Source organism: Lygodium microphyllum, chromosome 12 (assembly GCF_053477565.2).
Source record: "Lygodium microphyllum isolate KBCC chromosome 12, Lygodium_microphyllum_v1.1.10, whole genome shotgun sequence".
Classification (NCBI taxonomy): Eukaryota; Viridiplantae; Streptophyta; class Polypodiopsida; order Schizaeales; family Lygodiaceae; genus Lygodium; species Lygodium microphyllum.
In genome coordinates, this window is record NC_141146.1 from 153832314 (window position 1) to 153855585 (window position 23272).

Here is a 23272-nt window from a genome sequence, read left to right on the forward strand (position 1 = left end):
TCTTAGATTAACAGCTTCCGCTGACTGCAAAGAGAGAGTGATGCATGATCACAAAAATGTGGTATGCGTGCGGAGATATCCCATGTGGACAAGTGCAAATTAAAGCCCTGTTGCAATGATTCTTTTGCAGTTTTAAAATCCCTGTCTGTTGGCTGTGCATATTGTTTGATTACCCATGATACCCCGTTTTCTTTTTTAGTGAAAGGTAAGCATTCAAATGTCCACAATTTTGGTTGCATGCACTAAGATTCTTTTCTGTTCCATCTGAATACTTGTTCCAGGAACTTTTCATTCATTGACAAAGCTGCAGAGCAAGAGAAGGAAGGTGGTAGATCGCCGAGCCTCCAAAGGCCGAAAAATAAGGTATTTGCTCATTGAAATTAGTGGTTTTGTGTCAATGACCCAACTGTAAATAAGCATGTGGCTGTGGTCACTATTTGACCAATTTGTGCTCATTTATTTATACAAAATGACCAATGGTTTCACAAAAACAGTGGAGGGAAATAATGCATCTCTTTTTGCTTCTGTTTTGTTTTTGCAGGTACAATGTGCATGAGAAAATTGTGAACTTCATGGCCCCTGTGCCCATGAACATGCCTCCAATGGCTGACAAACTCTTCTCAAATTTATTCGGGCAGGGTTCTAAAATGTGATCCACAGAGTCGGTGTCAGGAGTATTCCCATGCAATTGCTCCATTCCCTTGCAACATCCCCTCTACCTCCCTTATTGCAAGAGTGCCTCCTACTATGTGTTTTAAATCTGGGGAAATGAAAAACAGAGATCTAGCTCAAATAGTCAATCACGGGCATGCGTTAAAAGGAAGTTTCCAGTTCAATTCCTTTGTACCATGCACCGTATCTTACGCCTCCTTGAGGGTTCGTGCTGTTCATTAAGTTGCTCTCGAGCCCTAAAGCTATTGTGATGCTCTCTAACGAGGGCAAAAGAAGGGAAAATATAACTCGTGTACTGATGAAGAATGATGGTGGCTGTATTTTGGGATGCTTCTATGTTTTCTGGATGGGCTAAATGCTTCCAGCTAGCCGCAATTGGAAGAAAGAGACAGATATTCTATTGAGTTGGGAAGTCCCTTCAGCACCACATTCTCTCTTCATACTCAACATTTGATTACGAACGTTTGAAGCTCTTTTGTGTGTACAATCTTTACTATGTCATTTTGTATCACGCTGTAATTAAATGTCCCGTCTTTACAAGCAAAATTTAGTCACAAAGGTATTCTCAAGTCTCCACCTTTGGATCTCTTCACACTTTTCCTCAAAACCTTCTCACATCTCTTCTCGGACTTGGCTGTAGAGTATTGCAGGTCTTGGTCTTGGCTGTAGAGTATTGCACGTTGGTAGAGGACTTTGATCACCTTTTTGTTATCGTCCTTCTGGCTTTCTTCATGTATGGGGTGACAAGAGCGGGGATGCCACAGGTTCCTGTGGCAACAGATGTCAAGAAAGTGCTCCGAGTGCTGGAAATTGAAGCCAACAACTCCTTAATTAGCAAGTAGATCATTTTCATGGGGTAGTTTGAGCAGTGTCTCAGATGCCAAACTGTTGGACATTAGGCTGTGAGTGCACCCGCTTCAAGCGTATGCCCCCTTAACAAAAAGATTGAGCGCCAGAGAAAGCCTAACCCTAGTGTACGTCGTTGGATTCACACAAGACCAATGCCACCATAGTAGGGAGCAGATAGCTCCCCGGCAGCCCCTGCCGAGAAGGCACCTCCTGAGTGCTGAACTGATCCTTCCTGTAGACTACATACACAGGGGGTTTGTTTGAGCAGCAAGTATGGTGGTCATCCGTGACTAGGTGACAAAGTGATCGTCCTTTTGGCTAGGTGGTGCAGGGATGCAGTTATTTTCAGAGCAGTGGCCTATGTACATGGGAGACATTGATGGGAGATTGGGTTGGGTAAATAAGGGAGAGGCATGATTTCTAGGGTAGTGCATTTGAGGTCTAGAAGGTTTGGGAGGGATTCCTTTTTGCAGTGGGTGCTGAAGCTCAGATTTCGACAGCTGTGATAGATCACTAGACTTCTCCTAGCGTAAATAAGGCAGAGGCATGTATTTCTACGGTATTGCATTTGAGGCCTAGAAGGCTTGGGAGGGATTCCTTTTTGCAGTGGATGCTGAAGCTGCTCGGAGACTCAGATTTTGACAGCTGTGACAGATCACTAGACTTCTCCTAGGGATATAGGCGTGTCAGAGACATCCTTCTAGAGCAATTGGCAGTTGGCAAGGGCCATATTATCTGACCATGTCCCTCTCCTCTATCTTTTAATGTGTTGATCGCAACCCTCAAGCTGCATTCCTATCAGATCTGGATATGATCTATGAGTGCGAGGTGTGCAGACAAACACAACTTTGGGGTAGAGATTGGGCATAGAATGGAGGGATTGTGGAGGTGGCACAAATCCTAAGAGAGTCAAGCATGATCCATTAGGAAGAGCCTCTTAGTGTGATGCAATAGAGTTGGGATGAGTGAGCCTTGTGTTTAGACTTTGCCACCATTTAGAGGATGACTTACTTGAAGAGCACATCCTCCATATCTAGGAGTTGTGGGCATGAGTTGTTTAGAAAGCATGGATGACAAGACAATACTTTTTCAATACATCCAGTGTCTTGCATGTGGAAAGATGCCATTACATGTCGAGAGTTTTGCCAAGACCAAATCCGTAACTTGTGTTATCAATATCCTGAAGAGTTCATGGGATTAGCCACTCGTTATTACATGTAGCTTTTTTAGTATGAAATGGTTTCTAATGGTGTGCTCTATTATAGGGAGCATGTGTGGGTCTCTTCTTTGATGACAAAGGTGATGGGGCACTCGGTCCTTGCACCCTTCATTGAGGACTTATTTCAGCCCTTCTAGCCATAAGATGGGCAAAAGTGCTCAAGAGAGGATGGGCTCTTGAAGTCATTTTTCTTTAAGATCGAGGAGGCGGCGAACAATTCCCTATTGTGGACTTTAAAATCTTCAACTTTGCATGAATGCTACATAGTTGATTTGTTGAACTCTATCTCCTTTCGAATGGGGGACACAGGAAGAGCTCACTCAATGTTGTGATCACCTTGGTACTTGCTCTAAGGCATTGACAAAGATTATTAGTAATCAACTTTGCCCACTCCTTTTAGACATCATTTTTGACACCCAAATGTGTTTTGTCTAAGATCAGAGTGTCTCGATAAATATCTTCACCTTCTTTGAGGCTAGAAAGTGGGACTAGCACAATAGGCATAGATTGCATTGCTTCAATTAGATTTTAGGAAAGGCTTATAGGGTCATTTGGGACTTCCTAGAGGACACCTTGGCATAATTAGGCATTGCTCCGCTATGGATTAGTGGGGTCTCAACAATGTACACGTGAACTAGTAGTAGAGTGATCATAGATGGGAGGAAAGGTGTAGAGTTCCTTGTGGAGAAATCTGTTAGACAAAGTTGACCTCTAGCTCCATACCTCTTATTACTCTCCTCCTAGGCAATGTACTATTCTTGTGTGGGAGCTAGCAGGTTGAGAGGGCTTAGGTTGTCAATGCGAGTAGATGTAGAGTTTTTGGACTCTTGAGTATGCACATGATTCAACCTTGTATGGTGAGGATGATGAGCCTATCCTAGTGCCAATAAAGTAGGCTCTAAGCCATTCAATATCATTCATCGAGGGTATCAAAATCATGCCATTTTGCACAAGCCTGTGGTCAAAGAGCTTACTTCAAAAAGGTAGACAAGGAGGCTTTCACTTCATGAGGGGATGTCTAGTTGCCATCCCCATTGAGAAGTCGACTACATGCCATTCCTCTAATGCAATTTTACAATTGCTCACATGGCCCTTCTTCGGTCCCCCAAGAGTTTGGCTAAGCTTTGAGACTAGAATGGTATTGGAGGTGTTTTGCAGGGTAGCACATGCATTAGTGAAAGTTGGCTTCGCCTTAAAGATTTTACCTCCCACATTGATTAGGGATTTCACTTGGGTTTCAAATGATTGTGTAATGAGATGTCATTTGATGCAACATTATTTACAAATAAGTAAAGATAGGAAATAAGGTCCATTTTCACGAGCCAAAGTTCTGATAAACAAATTTATTCTAATTGCATGGTTGTATGTTCCTAAGTTCAAGGCCACATGCTTTAGTAGAAACTACATTTTTGCTACTTGCTTCTTTAGTAGGACAATGACATACCATTATGTTGGCATTCATCAACCCAAAAATCTATAATAACTTAAGGGATCCATGCCCCATTTCTAAAATAAGAAAGAATTACCCTTTGGCTAGCCCATGTCCAACCAATATTCAAATCAATGGCGCTTTGAAACAAGGGAGGGCACATGTGAGAGTAAATAGTAGTTAAGGCATTGAAGTCCTACTTAATAGAGAACATGGTCATTACCACATGGTGGCCACCCTCTTCAATAATGACATGTGAGGGATGGGTTGGATGTTGATTACACACTTGTTGTGTATGGTGACCAAGTTGACATGCAAGCTATGGAATAGGAGATAAATGGTAGTAGTCTCAAGCTTTAGAAGAAGTGCAAGAGTAACATGATCAAAGACAAAAAGCTCAAAGTCCTAGCAACATTGTCATTGTCAAAGCTTAAACATAGGCATGTACAATGCTCTATTGGAAGGGTTTATTTGTATTTCTTGAGAACGATACCAGGAGAAAGTTCTTAAAGTAGTTTGCACAATTGAAAGCCTCCCTTTTTCAATATACCTTTGTGGGAAAGTGGTTTTTATTTTCACTCCTTGGCTCATGAGTGTAGAGGGAATATGTATTTAGTAGATCTATGGGCTTCATTAAGAGCTTGGTTTATGCGCTATCCTAGACTACTAGCTCCCCAATAGTTAAAATCCTCCACAAATGCCTAGTTTGGGTCTAGTTCTTATTGCTACTAGACTGACTGGAAGGAAAGATGACTGTGTTGGTGAAAGTACATGACAAAGTCCTGTATAGGAGAGATCTTAAGGAAGTGACTACATGATAAAAGAGGAAAGAAATGCATGGGAACAATTGGCTCTATGTCCCACAAACTAAAAGCTGTGACATAGCTAAACAAAGAAGTATGCTCGGTCTAAACCTAGAATAACCAACACACATGGGCTAGTTGGAGGATTGCCTAGGTAGATAGGATCTATTTAAATGACAAGGATGGTAGCTAGGGCCAAAACTAAGCTTTGAAACTCTTATGCATATGCTAGACTCTAACCACTCCCTTGGAAGAGGCTCTTGACCATAAGATCTATGTTTCATCACAACTCAATCAAGAGAATGTGAAACTAAATCTCAACATCTGTAAAGAGGGAAGTATTAAGGTAGTAAAGAAGAGGCAACAAGACTTGGTCATGTAGATCACAATGGATCTTGCCACACGTCCATGAGAGAGACACCCTAAAAGAGTAAGTCAGAATACACTCGACCATGTCCTCAAGGTAGTAAGAATGGTTCTCTCACATTATATATGGAAAATCAAGTTTAAATAATAGAGGAGGATGAAGATGGGGAAATGCCCACATCTTTGCCAAGCATTCATGCTTTCTCTATATAATGAAATTCTTACCCTAGTTCATGAGAGAAAACATAATGGTGTGCTTGCAACTTACATGTCAATACATAACCCCAACTTCTTTGTTGTTAGAAACTTACATGGTTAAATCAAGACCTCCTATAGTACCCATGAGTCCTATTTGATCAATATAATACATGGGACCAACAACCACCATTGGAATAATGCAAGAAACCTAGGAACCACCATAGTGTCCACTCGCAGGGGTGTCAACAACTGGTGCTTCACAACTTGGAGTATCCACCAATATGCCAAGCATTGGCACATAACATTTGCAAGAGCAAATAGAACCTTATCGTCAATACAAATAGCACTACTATTGGAAGCACAAAGTTAGAGCCAAGTAGTAGCAAAATAAAATCACAGTAAGAAAATGGTCAATGCCAATTGGCCATGTGTTGGTACATCCCTACTTTACAAAAATCAAAGAACTCTCTACTGTGCAAAGAATCAAATTATTTGATACAAAGAGTGGACTAGCAACACATTAGAATGTTGAAACTCATGATGAATGTGTCAAAAATGCAGAGATTGACCGTTAATCTTATGAAGAACTAGATCAAGCATTGGCACATCATCATTTGCAACCAAACATTGTGAGACAAATTTATTCTGAAATCCAAGTTTTACTTGATTCTTACCAAAAATTGTAATCTCTCAAAAGCAAGAAAATTGTCAATGTTCTCATAAAAATTTGTACTCTCTCAAAGGCAAGAAAATTGTTAATCATCGATTCATAAAAAATTGTAATCTCTCATAAGTAAGACAATTGTTGATCGTCGATTTACCAAGAATTGTAATCTCTCAAAAGTAAGAAAATAAAAATTGTATCTCAGAAAAAAAATTATAATCTCTCAAAAGTAAGAAAATTGTCAATCATTGAGATTCACCGAAATTTGTAATCTCTCAAAAGTAAGAAAATAAAAATTGTATCTCAAAAAAAAATTGTAATCTCTCAAAAGTAAGAAAATAAAAACTGTATCTCAAAAAAAAAAAAAATATTTGTAATCTCTCAAAAGTAAGAAAATTGTCGATCATTGAGATTCACCAAAAATTGCAATCTCTCAAAAGTAAGAAAATAAAAATTGTAATCTCAGAAAATAAAAATTGTAATCTCTCAAAAGTAAGAAAACAGTCAATCATCGATTGTCAATTAAGAATTTTCTTACTTTTGTGAGATTACAAATTTTGGTGAGAATCGAGTAAAACTTGGATTTCGGAGTTACTTTGAATTGACATTTTATCAATTTCATGAATGCAAAGGATTTGGGAGTAAGCCATCGCCTATACGCTTTTATAGCGTGACAGACAAGAGCTGCTGTGCATTCAACGAGGGAGGGACTGCAGTGCAGTGCAGTGGGACGCCTTGTTGCACGGAGAGGCGTTTTCACCACTTCTGTTCTTCAATACACCAATCAATGTGTTGGCACTTCGACTTCTACGGAGTCATCTTGATGAAAATTCATGACATCAAGAGGCATCCCACTATGTTGATCTTAGTTTCCCATTCTCTTTTCTTGATGGTACTTCCTCCTAAACATATGATGGCCCTCCTTCAAAGCATATAAAAATATATTATTGTTGGGAAATGGACCTCCTCTCCGGCCCACACCTATGTTGTACAACTATCCTTTGATGTCAAAAAGTGCCTTACAATTCTATTAGAATGGTTGCCATTGCATAGCAATTTAATACATACCAATTAAGATATTTGACACAAATTTCTCTTCTCTAATTCCTAACTTCACCATTCCACATGAAAATGTTTCGTTTATGTAAGATCTATACCTTGACGCCATCAACAATACCACATTTAATATGCATATCCATAAGAGCATTTCCAGGGTAAACTTTCAACTTACACTCTATTTGTGTTATCTGGAAATGCATATGCCTTCCTTTTGGCAACTGTCCCCACATCTATATAGAAGGAGAACTAAACACCTACATCTCTAGCTCCAAGCACTCGTCCTTTGAGTTCTACTCGAAAATGAGCCCAAATACATGTTTATAACCTACCTTGAGCATTGATTTATTTTGAGATTGAGCATCATATGTTAGCATGGGACAAGCTTTGGACAATGGAGGGACACATATATCCAGATTGAAGAGGAGAGAGGCTGGATTTAACTTTGCAAAGATCCCAGATGTGGGTATTTATGCTAAGAAAGACTAATGTGCTTCAAGCTTGGTAGACCTACAAGAAATGCTAGAGTTGGGCGTGAGAATGAGTTCATGGACATATCCAAACTCTTACAACCTTTTAAGCTTGGAAACCTTCCAATATGCTTCCCATTAATGAATTTTGAGAAAGGTGGAGCATTCACACAATACCCAATGCTTGCCAAAATTTCATCAGATATATTATTTGTAGATGTCAAATAGGTCTATGCTTTGCACATGAATTAATTGTCCTATTCCTAGTGGTATGATGCCATTAAGTAGGTTGTAGGACATGCTGAAATTGAATGTGATGACTAGTAGAGTGGCGACTACATTGGTTATAGTCCCATTAATGTGATTGTAACCAAGATTGAGGTTTTGCATTGTAGCCAAATTCAAAAATGATAGAGACTTGATCAACACAATGACATGATCAATTCCCCTCAAAAATGCCAATCAATGGTGCTTGGAATAGGATTCAAAGAGAGCATCATTAGGAGATCGTTCTACATTCACACAAAAGGATCGAATGCTATAAGCTTTCAACTTGTATTGCATCCATTTAGAATAGTCCTAATGCTCTCATTCCATTCACTAGTTGAGATGCCACACAATTGTTGCGTTCGAAGAAAGCTCATAAATATTGTTCCTCCAACCAATGCATTGGAAATAAATTGTAACTTTTCACCAACCCCTTCTAACAATCATAACATGTTTTGTGAGCTGCTCCAATCTCCTAATGGTATGGCTAGCTTTCACAAGAGTAAATCAAGTTGATTGTGTAACATGGTCTTGAAGCAAATTAGGTTTTCTGGGCAACCTCCATTTCTTATTCCACATAGTCCACTTATTCCTCCTCTTCTCTTGTGCACATATCAAACACCACTACTGCCCCCCACTGCCACCACCATCTCCACCACCTCTACCGCTGCCTCCACACTGCCGTTGTTAATACCACCTACACTGCTTCCACCGCAACTTTCCCCTCCAATGATTCTCCCCCCATGTTAATTACCTCAAGTACATCTCTCTCTCTCTCTCTCTCTCTCTCAATTAGCAACTTCTTGCTTTCTCCCTCTCTTACACTCACCTTCTCTCTTCTTACTTTCTCTCTTCTTATGTCACTCACAAATGCATACACACACACACACACACTCTCTCTCTCTCTCTCTCTCTCTCTCTCTCTCTCTCTCTCTCTCTCTCTCTCTCTCAAATAGCAACTCCTCTCTTTCTCCTTCCCTCACACACACACACAGACTCTCTCTCTCTCTCTCTCTCTCTCTCTCTCTAAATTAGCAACTTCTCTCTCTCTCCCCCTCTTAATTTTGCAAGGGTCATCCATCTATTTTTCACAACCCTCTTATTTTTTGCAAGGGTCAAGGGTTTGCATGAGGTCCATTGTCTTAGACACTTTTAGCTGTTAATATCAAGACAAAAAGAATATCACATTGTTACTCCCACATGCATATAAACATTCATGTATCTCTTACTTTTATGTACATGATTTGATATTATATCCTAATATATCACTTCCATTGTGCACACATAAGTGAAACTATATTGCACATGTTTTTGTTGCTTTCAATTGAGCATTATTGTATGGAATTACTACAAGAGGATAGGGTATCAAATAGTTTATTACACTCACTACAATAACTTGTGATATCTATTATTTTTCACATTGTTCAAATAGTTAATCTCAGGACATGCTTTATTTACACATCTTGTAGTATTGCAATTGAGAGAATGCCTATATACAATCTCCTTCATCTACACATTCCTCTCTCTTTCTCCTCTTCCCTCTCATCCTCATTTCATTGCGCTTGTAAATAAACACAATCTAATAATTTTGAAAGTACATATTCATCATGCACATCAAATATCAATCGAGTTCCATTGCTAGAGGGTCAATTGGTTATCCCTAACAAAGTCTAGGACTGAACCATGGAAGCACGCCAACTCAATCAAGTAGGGAAGCATGTACTCCAGGAGAACAATGTCCATAGGGTTTCCCTTAAATGGGGATGGGCATATGAAGGTGTTGGGTGGGTTCATCTGCATCTTCTCCATGCTATCATTCACTAATAGTGTCATTGTTGGGTTGAAGTGCATGGGTTGAAGTGCGGCCAATTAATGTCATTAAAACATTTCATGAAAAGGGGCTTTGTGTAACTTCTTCCGACAGAAGTTGTTGTGGGAGTTGCTTTGCACTTGCCTTATCCATATTGAAATTCAAATATTAGTGCTTGCTTTGACGACTTCACACATTCACTTCTAACCAATTGGAGTAGCTCACTTAAGTTATCTTCCTTCATGGAGCTCTAGATAGCAATGTCAAACAATGTATTATTTTCTTCAAAAACCTTGCGAGTCATGGCCACAAAATCACCCAATACTTGCCCACTTCTAGGGGCTTCACCAATAATGATCCCTTATGCTTTCGCCACCTATATAGAAGCACCCCGTTCATATTGAACACAATTAATTTTTGGGTTGTGGGAGGTAGTTGTACATGCGTACATGGAAGGATGAGCACCCATATATTGGTATGATGAAAAATAGCACTACATTACTGTCAAATATTGTACAAGTTTATGTAAACATGTTACCTTTACTCTTAGATATTTTCCATCTTCAGCAAAATGATATAGACATGCAATCTGTCTATTGGAATTTAGCGCTACGGATGCAAGGTCACCACATCCCACATTGCAATCTAAAATAGTGTCCCCTTCTTTAGTGTAAGTTTGCAAGAACAAGCTCCAAAAAGCCCTGCCACATTGCATGCTACCTACAGTATGTGATATTCATATAACGAATTAGGAATCTACTAAATGTCCACAAAACATCTCTACATTAGTTTAATAATATTGGATCTCATACTGACCTCTCAATGGGGATCCTGATAAATCTTGCACCCACTCATTCAAAGTAACATCACCTTTTGTGAACTCCGAATGGATGATTCCATTGTAAGCAATATCTAAACACATGTAGGCTAAAATATATATCACATATACTTGCTTGAAATAATAATTTTAATAATTACGCTCACCAAACGAAGTCAACAAGTGTGATACATAAATAGTATCCAGCATGACCATATCATGACTTTAAAACTCTCACCTCTCTACCTCCAATAATACAAACAGGCGTCTCGTAATGAATAACCTATGCCATGCGTAAGGCCTAACACTTCTGCCCTAACTCCATCCGTCAGTGTGACCATCCTCCACAACAACTTGCTCAACAAGCTCTACTATGGAGTGTGTTATGGCAAGGAAAAGTAACATCCCTATGTCCTTGAGAACACAATCAGTCAAATTCATAGTATCAACTGACTCTACCTCAATATGGAAGTTCCATTATGGAATTCCATCCCCCAATCCATACACGGCACTATCTTTAGGGAGACAAACCACCATGATATCACATGTTGTGTTTGTGGTTTCTTTATCAACCTTGACCATCTTGTGTTGTTTGACCTCCTCCAATGCCTCTGTCAATCGAGAGAATGCCTCACTTGGCTGATCATTTTGCAATGTATTTCCTATCTCAAATGGGTTGCACAGAACAGTATGCCACTCCACATTCGCTATCGTAGCAACATGGGAGACAGTGACTTCCAAGGGGTCTTCCATGGGGCTTTCAGTGTGGACCTCTGCACATTGATTCCTTGATTAGTAACATATTATTTTTACTCAATGTTACTATAGATAATATTCTTGATACACATTTGTTTACATGTACGTGTGGTTGGTACATCTTACACCATTGTAGCTTTGTGAGACGATGTCTTACAAGGGGACTTCCACGTGACTTTCAGTATGGCCCTCTGCACGATGCATTCACAATTAACATATTATTCCTTCAAAATGTTATTGTAGATAGTATTTTTGAGACATGTTAGTCTACCCGTATCTGTGGCTAGCACATCCTCTAGCATTATAGGTTGATAGTCAAACATTATATCCCCCTCTGCAAAAATACAAACTCTTCTTATTGACATTGTACTCTGAGAAAACAAAACCATGAGTCATACTTATTTACCAGTAGTAGCTACCATGTCTCCTAGCATGGATAGTCCGTGTTCTTACATTCTTTCCTCCCCTACACAGGGACACATGTCACTATTAACATCATGTAATGACAGTATGTTTTCAAGCTCTGACATAATCCAATCATAGCATGTATGGAATTCATGAGCATTGTTTCTTTACCTCTCTGTATATGAGCCACATTCGATGTCACCTCGAATCCAAGACCTTCAATTCTTCCACCCTCTACACAATAAAAAATATTCTTGTTGTTACGATGAACAAGAATTACGTGCCTTCATAGCATGAGGTTGTGCAAAAGCAAGCTTACCATCTTGGTTCTCTATAATATGTGTGTCAATTTGATGTGATGTCGTGTCCTTGATTATTGCCTCACTGCTTCTCATCGTTGTTGTGCATCTCTCTATAGCGGTGTGTAAGGTAACACTCTCCACTACAAGATTTGGAAGAACTTATTGTATCCTTCTATCCATGACAATGACACAGATCTCCTCAATGGTGCCTTCCATTGCAATATACTCTTCAATGGTATCAATCAAGAGGCCTACATGGTTTGGTGGTTACAATTCATATTCAACGAAATATTTTCACTACAAGGACAGGAGATGTCTTGGCTATAGTACTTCAAAACATCAAACATTTTGGGTGTGGAGAAACCAAATTAATTGGTGATGAGGGCCGCCTCTCTTCAACGATATTAGATGTGTGCGAGCTCTTTTGTTTTCTTTTTTCAGCAACTAAACTACTAGTATCAGTTTCCTGGGAACCCATCATAGTCTCTTTATTAGGAGACAACAAAGTGTAATATACTCCTAAGAATACAACTCATTTTACTTACCATGCCTCTAAATCCTTTTATCTCTTGTGTTTGTTTTTTCCTTGAGTATTTTTTGTACAAAATCTTCTCATTGGAGGGGTATTCACCTTCTGGATAGTCGAGGAAAATAGGGCATCTTCAATATACCTCCTCATCCCACTCTTGCTCTATTTGGTAATCCTCGTACATGTATTGATCATCCTACAAGTTTGCCCAGTCCTCACATTCTCCTAGCAAAGTTTGTGTAGCCCCCTCTCCATCTGCTCGTTACATGAACCTAACTTGCAAATTCACCATTGCATTTTTGGAATGGATTGGCAAGGTAGCACCGCAAACATGCTATTAAAAGAAGGATATTGTGAACTACCTATACAGAAGCCTCCATACTACCATCTTCATTGAATTCTATGACTCTATATTTTCATCTAGCTTGAAATCATGGAAGTCAATGCAAAACATTCTCTCTATGTTTTCTCTTTATCTCTTGTGTGTATTGGAAGAATAAATCATATTCCACACAAATGTTATAGTAGTCCTCCCAATTGAAAAGCAATCTCTTTTCGCCATCTTGCAACATGGCCCAAAAGGTCTCTTGTCTTATCCAACTTTGAAACGGTGCATTCCCATTTGCTCAAATCAAAGTTATGTCATTTAATATCAATTCATCGAACTTACGATGCGCATGATTTAGACGAACAAGAATAACCTACATTCAAGAATGCCCATCAACATTTGAATTTTCTTATCAGAGCTCTCCATGGCCTTCAATATCCTTATGCGACCTATCTCGTTAGCTTTGAGGATGCCAATGTGTATACTCTCTCCTTGTTCAATTCACCCCCTATCTTGGATCCCCACTCCAAGCATGAGACAGTTCTGCATTTAAAAAAACATTGTTACTCTAGACCAATGTAGTTTGAGTACATATAAATGGCACATACAAAGAGGTAGCAACTTACTGAAACCACCTCTCTTCAAGACTGGGGTTTGCAACTCTTAGCAAACATCGAGTTTTCTTAACGAGCTTTTCATTAACACTATAGTACTCCTTACCCCACTTGGTTATAAACTCAAAGTCAGAGAGTTGTATTTGTTTATGTTCGATTGGTCGCACCACCATATCGTACTCATCCTACACTTGGTAATTAAGGACAACATCATTGCATTAGGAAAAAATGCATCACGAAAAACATGGTTAAGTTAGCTTGAAGAACTACCTACCTTCCACATTACATGGGCAAGTGCAATCAATAGTGCCTTGTACTATGTGGGAATGGACACCGGCTTTCTATGCACTTACATCCATGCCTTTGCCTCATTAGTTAACTTATCAAAAATAGTTGTGTGGTGAGCCTGCCCTAGCATCCCTGCTTTGCAAAACAAGGTTTGAATACGACATATGGACAACCCCCTTTTGTGCCAGCCTCTGTACATACATTCTATATTAGGGTCTCATGCATATTTCATCATCCACGTGACGTTTAGCACACAAAGGTAATCCAAGCATATGATAATATGCTCCATTGCATGCCTGTTTATACGAGAAATAGTTGACAAAATCTCCCCCTCCTCTACCACACTTCTCACTTTCACAAGGTGACAATCAACGTGTACATGGTACCTCACGTCATCTGGAAAGATTGTTGCAAACAATCAATTATGTTAACGATGACATAAGCAATAAACACATTGCAAAACATTAAGGTCATATGGTTTAGGGCCACTCACATGTGCGTATCTCATTCATCCATGCTATGAGCTGATGATTACCATCCCAAACTTAAAACATGCAATTTGACAAAAAGACCCAATCGATGCCGCTGATTTTTGTCTCAAAGCGCCCATGCTTCTTTAGCCAATGGAGGTCCCACTCATTTCTAATCGTATCATCAACCTTCTTGCAATGGTGGAGTCTCTAATGATACTATGAATATACCCATTCATCCAACGTATCCATTACTAAAAAAGGTCTTTGAGAGTTGCTTATACCTCCATGTGACTTGTCTAACTATAGGCATGGAAATCAAATGACATAATGGGATGGGTGGCAAAGGGGTGGATATCCGCATATCTGAATGAGACAATGAAGTAATTTATGTCCACATCGATGTAAAGAAATAAAAACCATAATCTAAATCATGCTACCATCTCTTACAAAAACTCATAGTCAATGTTTTCAACTGGTCTTCTATGCATGCTTGCATAATACATTTATCACAAGTGATTGTGAGAGTAGTCTTGTTAGTCGTTTCACCAGCTTCTATCATACGCTTCTTTTCAGTTCTTTGCGTTTGATTCTTCTTGATTTGCGTACGGCCATGCCCCTACTATGCACTAAATGACTCGATGCTTTGATGGTCATAGCTTTCCTTGTTAGTATTACTCTCTGATACTACAAGCTTTCTCTTGCGCTTCCTCGTCTGTGTCATCGAAGCATGGCCACCTTCTCTTGATATCACTCCTTCTCCACATGCAATTGGAACATCTGCTACCTATAGCTCGACGGAAGTCAATGATCACGTTTGTGTTGCTCTCCCTCTCGCTCTTGGAGGGCAACTCCTCCCTTGTGATTGCATGTTGTTGGTGACAATAGCCTATCGTGCTCTAGGTCATGGAGGTAAGTTAGAGTCCTCAGGAGACTCCTCTGATCATTGCTCTCTTTCCTACAAATAAAGATTTGAAATAGGGTAAGACGGGGAGATAGAGCAGTCGTAACAAAAATCAAGAGAGGGGTTCTATTCCATTGGTCTTTGCACAATTGTGTTTTCCTCAATGTCAATCTCAATATTTCCTTTGCCTTGGGCCTTCACACCTCTCTGATACACGACGGTGACAAGAACTCCCACTCGTCCACGGAGCAAGCTCGGCGAGGGAAACATTTGTCGGATTAAACCTTTTGCAATTCTTCCATCGCCCTCAAAAAGGGTGACATGATCTCATCTTTTGAAATCCGATTTGGCCACAATAGAGGGGCTTAGGGTTACTTCTTGCATATATATTGCTTACTCGATTTCCTACCATCAAATACCAATTGTGATAGAGAGAGAGGGGGGGAAGAGAGAGAGAGAGGGAGGGGGGAGAGGAAGAGGAAGAGGAAGAGAAAGAGATGATATTGGGATGAGAGAGAGAGAGAGAGAGAGAGAGAGAGAGAGAGAGAGTGTGTGTGTGTGTGTGTGTGTGTGAGTGAGGTGGATAGAGAGGGAAAAAGCCTAGGATAGAAAGGTGAGATAGAGTATGTGTGGTTGTGTGTGAGAGAGGTGTGGAGAGAGAGAGAGAGAGGGGGGAAAAGAGAGAGAGAACCGTGGTGAGGGTAGGGCACAAAAAACACGAACTTGAATTGCAAGAGAAAGGGGGGTCCTTTGCCATTTGTGGCTTTTTTTTCGCTCACCAATAAGGGGCTGCCATTGGCGACCCCTTCTCGGCGAGAAAACAAACCACTATTCTAAGAATAGACAACATGGGGAGAAGAGAGAGCAACATAGTGGGGATTTCTTTCGCCCAGGAAGGGGCTATCGGTGACCTCTTCTCATCGAGAAAAAAAAACCCACATGTCCGAGAATAGAGAGCATGGGGGAAAATAGAGTAACAAAGTGATGAGAGAGGAAGAGCATGCAATATTTAACCTAGAAAGGGACTGTCAATGACGCCTTCTTGGCAAGAAAAAATAGTACATATTGGCATGCTCTTTCTCTCTCTCTCTCTCTCTCTCTCTCTCTCTCTCTCTCTCTCTCTCTCTCTCTCTCTCTCTCTCTCTCTCTCTCTCTCTCTCTCACCCATGCATTCTTGGACATGTGGGTTTCTTTTCTGCCGAGAAGAGGTCGCCATGACAACCCCTTCTTGGATGAAAAAAAACCCACACTTTCTTGCTCTCTCTTCTTCCCATGCTATCTATTCTCAGAACTGTGGTTTGTTTTTCCACACTAAGAAGGGGCGGGTCGTCCGACAGTCCCTTATTGGGCGAAAACAAACATACAAATCTAATTGGTCAAAATTTTACTCTTGCTAGGAATAGGTCGCCAAAAAAATTTTTGTACAATATAAGGGGCTACTAGTGAACCCTTTCTGGCAAGAAACAATTACACATATGGCATGTGTGTGTGTGTGTGTGTGTGTGTGTGTGTGTGTGTGTGTGTGTGTGATTTTCAACAATAAACTAATTAAGTAATTAAATAATTAACTACTTGAATATATATTAATTATTAACTATTAGTTACTTATATATTAATTACTAGTTACTAAATATCGATTACTAATTTTAATTATGAAATAATAATTACTTAATTATTAATTAATAACTACTTTTTAACTAACTATAAACTAATAAATTAATTAATAATTACGAATTATTAACAAAACTTATAAGTAATTATTAATCAATTCATTAAATCAACTAACTAGCTAATTGAATTTTCTCAACTCACAAAAATATTAATAATTTAAAAAAGTACATATTTAAATTAATTAATTATTAATTATTAATTATTTATATAATTTTTACTAATTTAATTATTAATAAAGTTAGTTTTCTAATTATGAACTAAAACATAAAATTAATTAACCAACAAATTTTTTAAGTAATTATTAATTAGCTAATTGAATTAATTGATTAACTAATCGATATCAATTCACTAACAAAATTATTAATTATTAACAAAATTAACTGACTAATTAAATTAGTTAAGTAACAAAGTTTTTGATTATCCACAAAAATTTTAATCAAATTAGTTTAGTTAATTTAAAAACTAATTGACTAATGAACTAACTAATTTCTCACTGACTATTTTCATAAGATAACTAACAAAAAGTTTAACTACTTATTAACTAAATAATTGAGTTAATTTAACTAATTAAATTTAACTAGCTAAATAAAAAATAACTTTGGGTGGGACAAGGGGGACAAAGGGGGTAGGGGAAAAAAAAATCGCCCTGAAAAGGGGTGACGACACCCCATTATGGGGCTCTTTCCCTCTCACTGTCTCAACCTTGCATCTCTGTTCGTGTCTGCATCCTCTCTCTCTCTCTCTCTATACACACACACACACAAAGCAAAAAAATGTGTTTGATTTTTTAAAATTAATTAACCACTTAATTAAAAATTTAATTAGGTAAATAATCAATCTATTAATTAATTAACTAATTAATTATAAGTGATAAATTTTTAAATTAATTAGTTAATTAATAACTAACTAATGACTTTTCAAAATTAATTAACTAATAACTTATTAACTAATTAAGTAATTAGTTTACCAATTAATTAATAACTAATTAAAAATCAATTAGTTAAGTAAGTGAGTAACTAATTCATCAATTAAAATAATCAACTATTTAACTAGCAAATTAATAACTAATTGATGATTAATTAACTAATTAAAAACCAATTAGCTAATTAAGTAACTAATTAATAAATTAGTTAATAAATATTTCATAAATTAATTTACTAATAAAATTATTTATTAGTTAATTATTTAAAATTAATAAGTAATGATTTAAAATTAATATTTAATTAATGAATAAGTAGTTAAATGACTATTAAGCCAATTAATTAACTAATAAATTATTAATTAGTTAACTAGTTAAAATTAGTAACTAATTACTTAAATTAATAACCAATAAGTATTTACTTGAAATTCATTAAAAATTAGTTAAAATTAATAACTCATAACTATCATTTATTTATTTATTTTTAGTTATAATTTACTTAAAATAAAATAACTATTAACAATCAATAAATATCTTTAATTTAAGTAATAATTGTTAGTTTTATTTTTTGTATTTATTTTATTAGATTATTATTAAATTATTTTATCACATGATTATTTAGTAATCAGTATTATTTATTACTCAATTGATTACTATTAACTTATTTTTTAAATTATTAATGATTTTTTATTAGTACAAAAATCAATTAGTATATATATAAATTAATTAATATTTACTTAGATGGTGTGAATTAGTTTATTGATTAGTTAATTAGTGTATCAATCAAATTATATCAATTAGATTATTAATTAATTTATTAATTGATATTAGTTAGCTTGTTTATTAGTTCATGCATATCAACTAGTTTATTAATTAATTAGTTATTATAGAGATGAATTAATATGAAGTGAACCATTGGTATATAATATTACTTATCTTGTCTATTGATTTATATGTTAGTATTAGTCATTTTATATAAATCAATGTGTTAATATAGTAATACTAATTAATGAATTAATATGATAGTACATTAATATGTTAGTTGTATGGGATTTTTTTTGGAGATGATGAAGAGAGAGTGCAAGTGCATGTGGACTAGAATCGTTCTGCCTACCGATAAGGAAAGGGGTCATCGATACATGCATCTATGTTAGTTATTTGGGTTTAGAGTCTACGGCATGTGAGAGAGAGAATACATGTGGGCTAGGATGGTTGAAGAGAGAGAGTGCGTGTACTGGGATCATTCTATCACCAAAGAAGGGGTCGCCAGTGCCCCAATACTTTTTGGTGTAGAAATTTATGACAAGCATCCCTCCCCTCTCTCTCTCTCTCTCTCTCTCTCTCTCTCTCTCTCTCTCTCTCTCTCTCTCTCTCTCTCTCTCTCTCTCTCTCTTTGTGACATACATTTAATGCCCCACTATCTCAAAGTGGTTATATAAGGCCTCTTTGGTACTCATACCTCTTTCTCTCTCTCTCTCTCTGCTCCCCTCTCTCTCTCTATCCATCACCCCCCGTCTCTCTCCCTGGCTCCCTCTTGTTGCTCTCCCTCCCTCTCTCTCTCTCTCTCTCTCCCTCCCTCCCTCTCTCTCTCTCTCTCTCTCTCTCTCTCTCTCTCTCTCTCTCTCTCTCTCTCTCTCTCTCTCTCTCTCTCTCTCTCTCTCTCTCTCTCTCTCTCTCGCATGCACACACTTTATATATCCTCCTCTCTCTCCCCCTCTCTCATATACGGCATATACCCCTACACTAAGTCTTTTAATGACACCCATATCTAATATGTGTATTCGTACATGTGTAGATAGATTTGGAAATGGATCCAACATCACGTGTTAAACCAAACACCAAGGTTTGCATATATATATCCTTCCTCTCTGCCAAACCTATTATGCACTACACAAGTAGTCGGTTCCTAATGTTAAAGAAGGAAGACATTTGCAATGGAAATGGCTACCATGTTCTTGGTATCACCCATGCAAATGGTTGAATACAAAGCACGTCGATCCATTGTAACAATGACCATGAGGCTAGCTAGGTATATGTTCCAGATACCTTGGTCTCGCAAGCAAGACTATCTTGTCGAGCAAGGAAATGGGCCTACATTTCATCCTTCCCCCAGCATAGACCTCACCTAGAGCCATTGTAGCATTGAGAAAACAACAACCACTGTTGAAGCCTCACCACTCCCCCCTAGATATTGAGAAAAGCAAAACCATCCCTATCACACTTAATGTGGAAGAGGAGGGGATGTGACAATCCTCTTATGATGTAAGTGTGGTTGAGTACATAATGTTTTTGGGGGGTCAACACCTAGTGTTACATCATTTGCTTCAGAATACGAGCACTATAGAGAGAGTGGAAGAGATCCCAGTTTTGTATTATGGCAATGTGGCATATGAGCTTCCACTACTAAGCAAACAATATGCATCCAATGGAGGGTATGGAGCAAAAGTACGATGGCCATTGCTGGACAAAGCCCGCATCAACATCGATGGCATTCCCCCAAACCTGTTCATCGAAGCAAATGTGTCGAAGAACTAGAGTGTCCCAATAGAAATTGTGTTGGTAGGTCAATTTCTGGCTCCGCAAACAAGGTCGCATAGATAGGTACAAGATTTTTCATTCACACCACTATCATTAAACTAATTGTGGATTTGCATGACATGGTTCCAGTACCCTATTGCAAGTAAATCATACAAAAAAGAATACATGCCATGCACGTAAACTCAATACTAGCATACCAACCATCGGAATATCAGTTGATGGTCTCGAAAGCCTTGGATTCTTCTATTGTAAGAACCCCCCCATCCTGCTCTCCAAGTGCGAGTATATAACGTATTATGTTATGTCAGCAAGCCCAATGTCAAGGCTATTCATCCATCAAGGCACACATAACCATAACGTGCAAAGAGGTGCAAAAGACCACAAAGGAAATGGTAAGAGACTTTAGTGCAGCTGGACCTCGACACATGTAAAATGACTATGGCTAGAAGGCTAGTGACGAGTGCCTTTGTTTGTGAGCAAGGTGTCCCCATGTCTAGCACTGAACTCTCGACAATGCTCGAGGAACTCCAACCACTCATTCAAAGGAACATGTAACATATTATTCTGATTATAGCACATTCCAAAATATCATTAAAAAGCCATGCATATGAAGATCAATATTCTATGCATGCAGGTTCAAACACATGGTCCGTACAGCATGTGTTAAGAGCAATCAGGGAATGGAATCTCATCTTCTAAAGTTAAAGCAAAATTGTGCATACAGATTTTTCCATGGTAACCTATTTCCTGGGCAAAAGCCATTGACAATGATAGTAGGTGCTTTATATTCAAAATGTCAACGACTGGGCCAACCTCAGGGGTTGACTTAGTGAATCGTATGTGAAGGAATGGCACTAAGCACCTACAAAATAGCTAGATATGCTTCGATCACATGCATCGCATTAATGATTGGACCACCACGGCAGCATAGGTGTATGACCCAAGGTAGTTTCTTTTACACGATTCTACCATCACAACATGAACTTAACAAACATAGTTCTCCTTGCTCTTCCATTCTTGTCTTGTATTTTTATAGTATACAAGAGTTTATGAATCTAGAAATATGTGAGATGAAGGAAGAGGATACATATGCACAAGCTCTTTTCTGGATAAAGATGAATGAAGTGATGGAGAAGTGTGGACATCTAAGTGCTGATTTTCGAAGATTCATGGGAGACGAGGTAGCCGCCAAGACTGAAGGGCAATCCGCACAATGTTCAATGGTGGTCCGCACAACATAATGCAACGAAGGGAGAGATCTTGCTTATTTCATTGGGAACAAAGTCTCCAAATACACACATCACAATATATACACAAGATTTTCCAAGATGAGCATAAGCGCTTGTACCGCATGTGGAGGTGTGCAGCCATGGAAGATGATGTAACAATGCAATATCAATTCACTCGGGCTTGATGGGTCTCAAGGAAAGTTGCGGATTACAATATACCAGCAATGGATTATTGGCTTAGGTGGTGGCATATTGCATATCTACATTGGAGGTGACACTTTGTCAAGGTAAGACTAATTTGTAATAGTAGGATGTGATGTGTGGTGCATTTATTTTCCCACTCTCCATGCATTATCATGCTATATTTTTGTCCAGGTGGTGGACATTGTTCATATGCCAACCACGAACCTAACAGAGCCAATGCATGCAAGTTGGTTGGCAGGGAGGGATTCAAGGGATCTATCAGCTTGTACGATGCATGTGTCATTGATTTAGTCAATGCTCTACTACAGAGCACAAAACGGTATGCATTCATTGGTGAAAAGTTCCATGGTGCAGGATCAAGTGCTATAGAGAAGCTTTTGAGTCGACTACAACAAGGAATTAGTCCCACACCTCAAGCAACAACAAGGATGGGTGAGGAGGTAGCAGGGCATCATGGAGTGGTCCAGCTCAAGGGAGAAGCTAGCAATCAACATGGAATGCGACACCAGCTCATGTGGTTTTGTAATGATAGTGTGTATCATACATGGAATATTTGTTCTTCCATTCATCACACACCGCCCAAGGTTCCACAAGTATGGCTAGTGGCACGAGACACAAATTTGATCGTAGAAGAAATCCACATGTTGGAGAGTGGTGGATCTCTTTTACAAAAGGAGGCACAAGAGGTGGATAATAATGAGGGCTCATGTAGATATCGAAGAGGTGTTTCATAGGCTATATGGAAAAGAATAGACTCAGCACATTGACTCTAGATGCAACTGTGAAGGGCCACACAGTGGTGAAACCCTTGAAGCATGAGGTTTCCAAACTAGAGACACCTAACTCAAGCGTCGTGTAGGAATGTTATGGTGTGCACATTGCAAAGAATCCAACATGTAATTTTTGAGATTTCATGGACCATGTCGTAGAAGGAAAAGTGTATTTGGCATGTAAGCACCTATACTATGTGTACCTCCAAGTGTTTGAAATGGATGCAAATGCCAACATGTTTATACACCAACCCACACTCATCGAAGAAAACTTACACATTGTATTTCGAAGCAGAAGAACTTTTCCAACACCACCTACATGTGACTGGCAATGCAACGCCAACACTACCTCTAAGCACAACTGCATTTTATTTTGCCAAGAAAGTACTATTATACAATCCAGTTGGATGGCTTGTGTTAAAATTTTGGCAGGCCTTTGGTGACCTTGTCTCTCTTAATTTGTCAAGAAAAAGCACTTTGTCTGGAGTTAACACAATATAAATGCACATTTGGATTGCTTATATGAATTGTCTTGTATCAAATTTGTTGAAGGGAGGGGAGGAAGGGAAAGAGGGGGAGAGGAGAAAGCTATCAATCCATTGCGATTAAAGTCCTAAAAACGTAGAGTGGCTATAAAAGCGTTCACATTGTGTGTGTGTGTGTGTGTGTGTGTGTGTGTGTGTGTGTGTGTGTGTGTGTGTGTGTGTGTGTGTGTGTGTGTGTGT

At 38.4% G+C, this 23272-nt stretch overlaps 1 protein-coding gene across 2 annotated transcripts in view; it reads left to right on the forward strand.

The window, feature by feature from the left end:
- LOC148028465 (uncharacterized) overlaps positions 1-1076 on the forward strand; it is a 120013-nt gene extending 118937 nt beyond the window's left edge. For both annotated transcript variants that reach the window (XM_087690277.1, XM_087690276.1), the window contains exons 14-15: positions 282-363; positions 542-1076. In XM_087690277.1, the coding sequence (XP_087546403.1) occupies positions 282-363; positions 542-653 (194 nt within the window). In that variant the 3' untranslated portion in view covers positions 654-1076. The remainder of the gene's footprint in view (positions 1-281; positions 364-541) is intronic.
- Positions 1077-23272: the final 22196 nt, after the last annotated feature.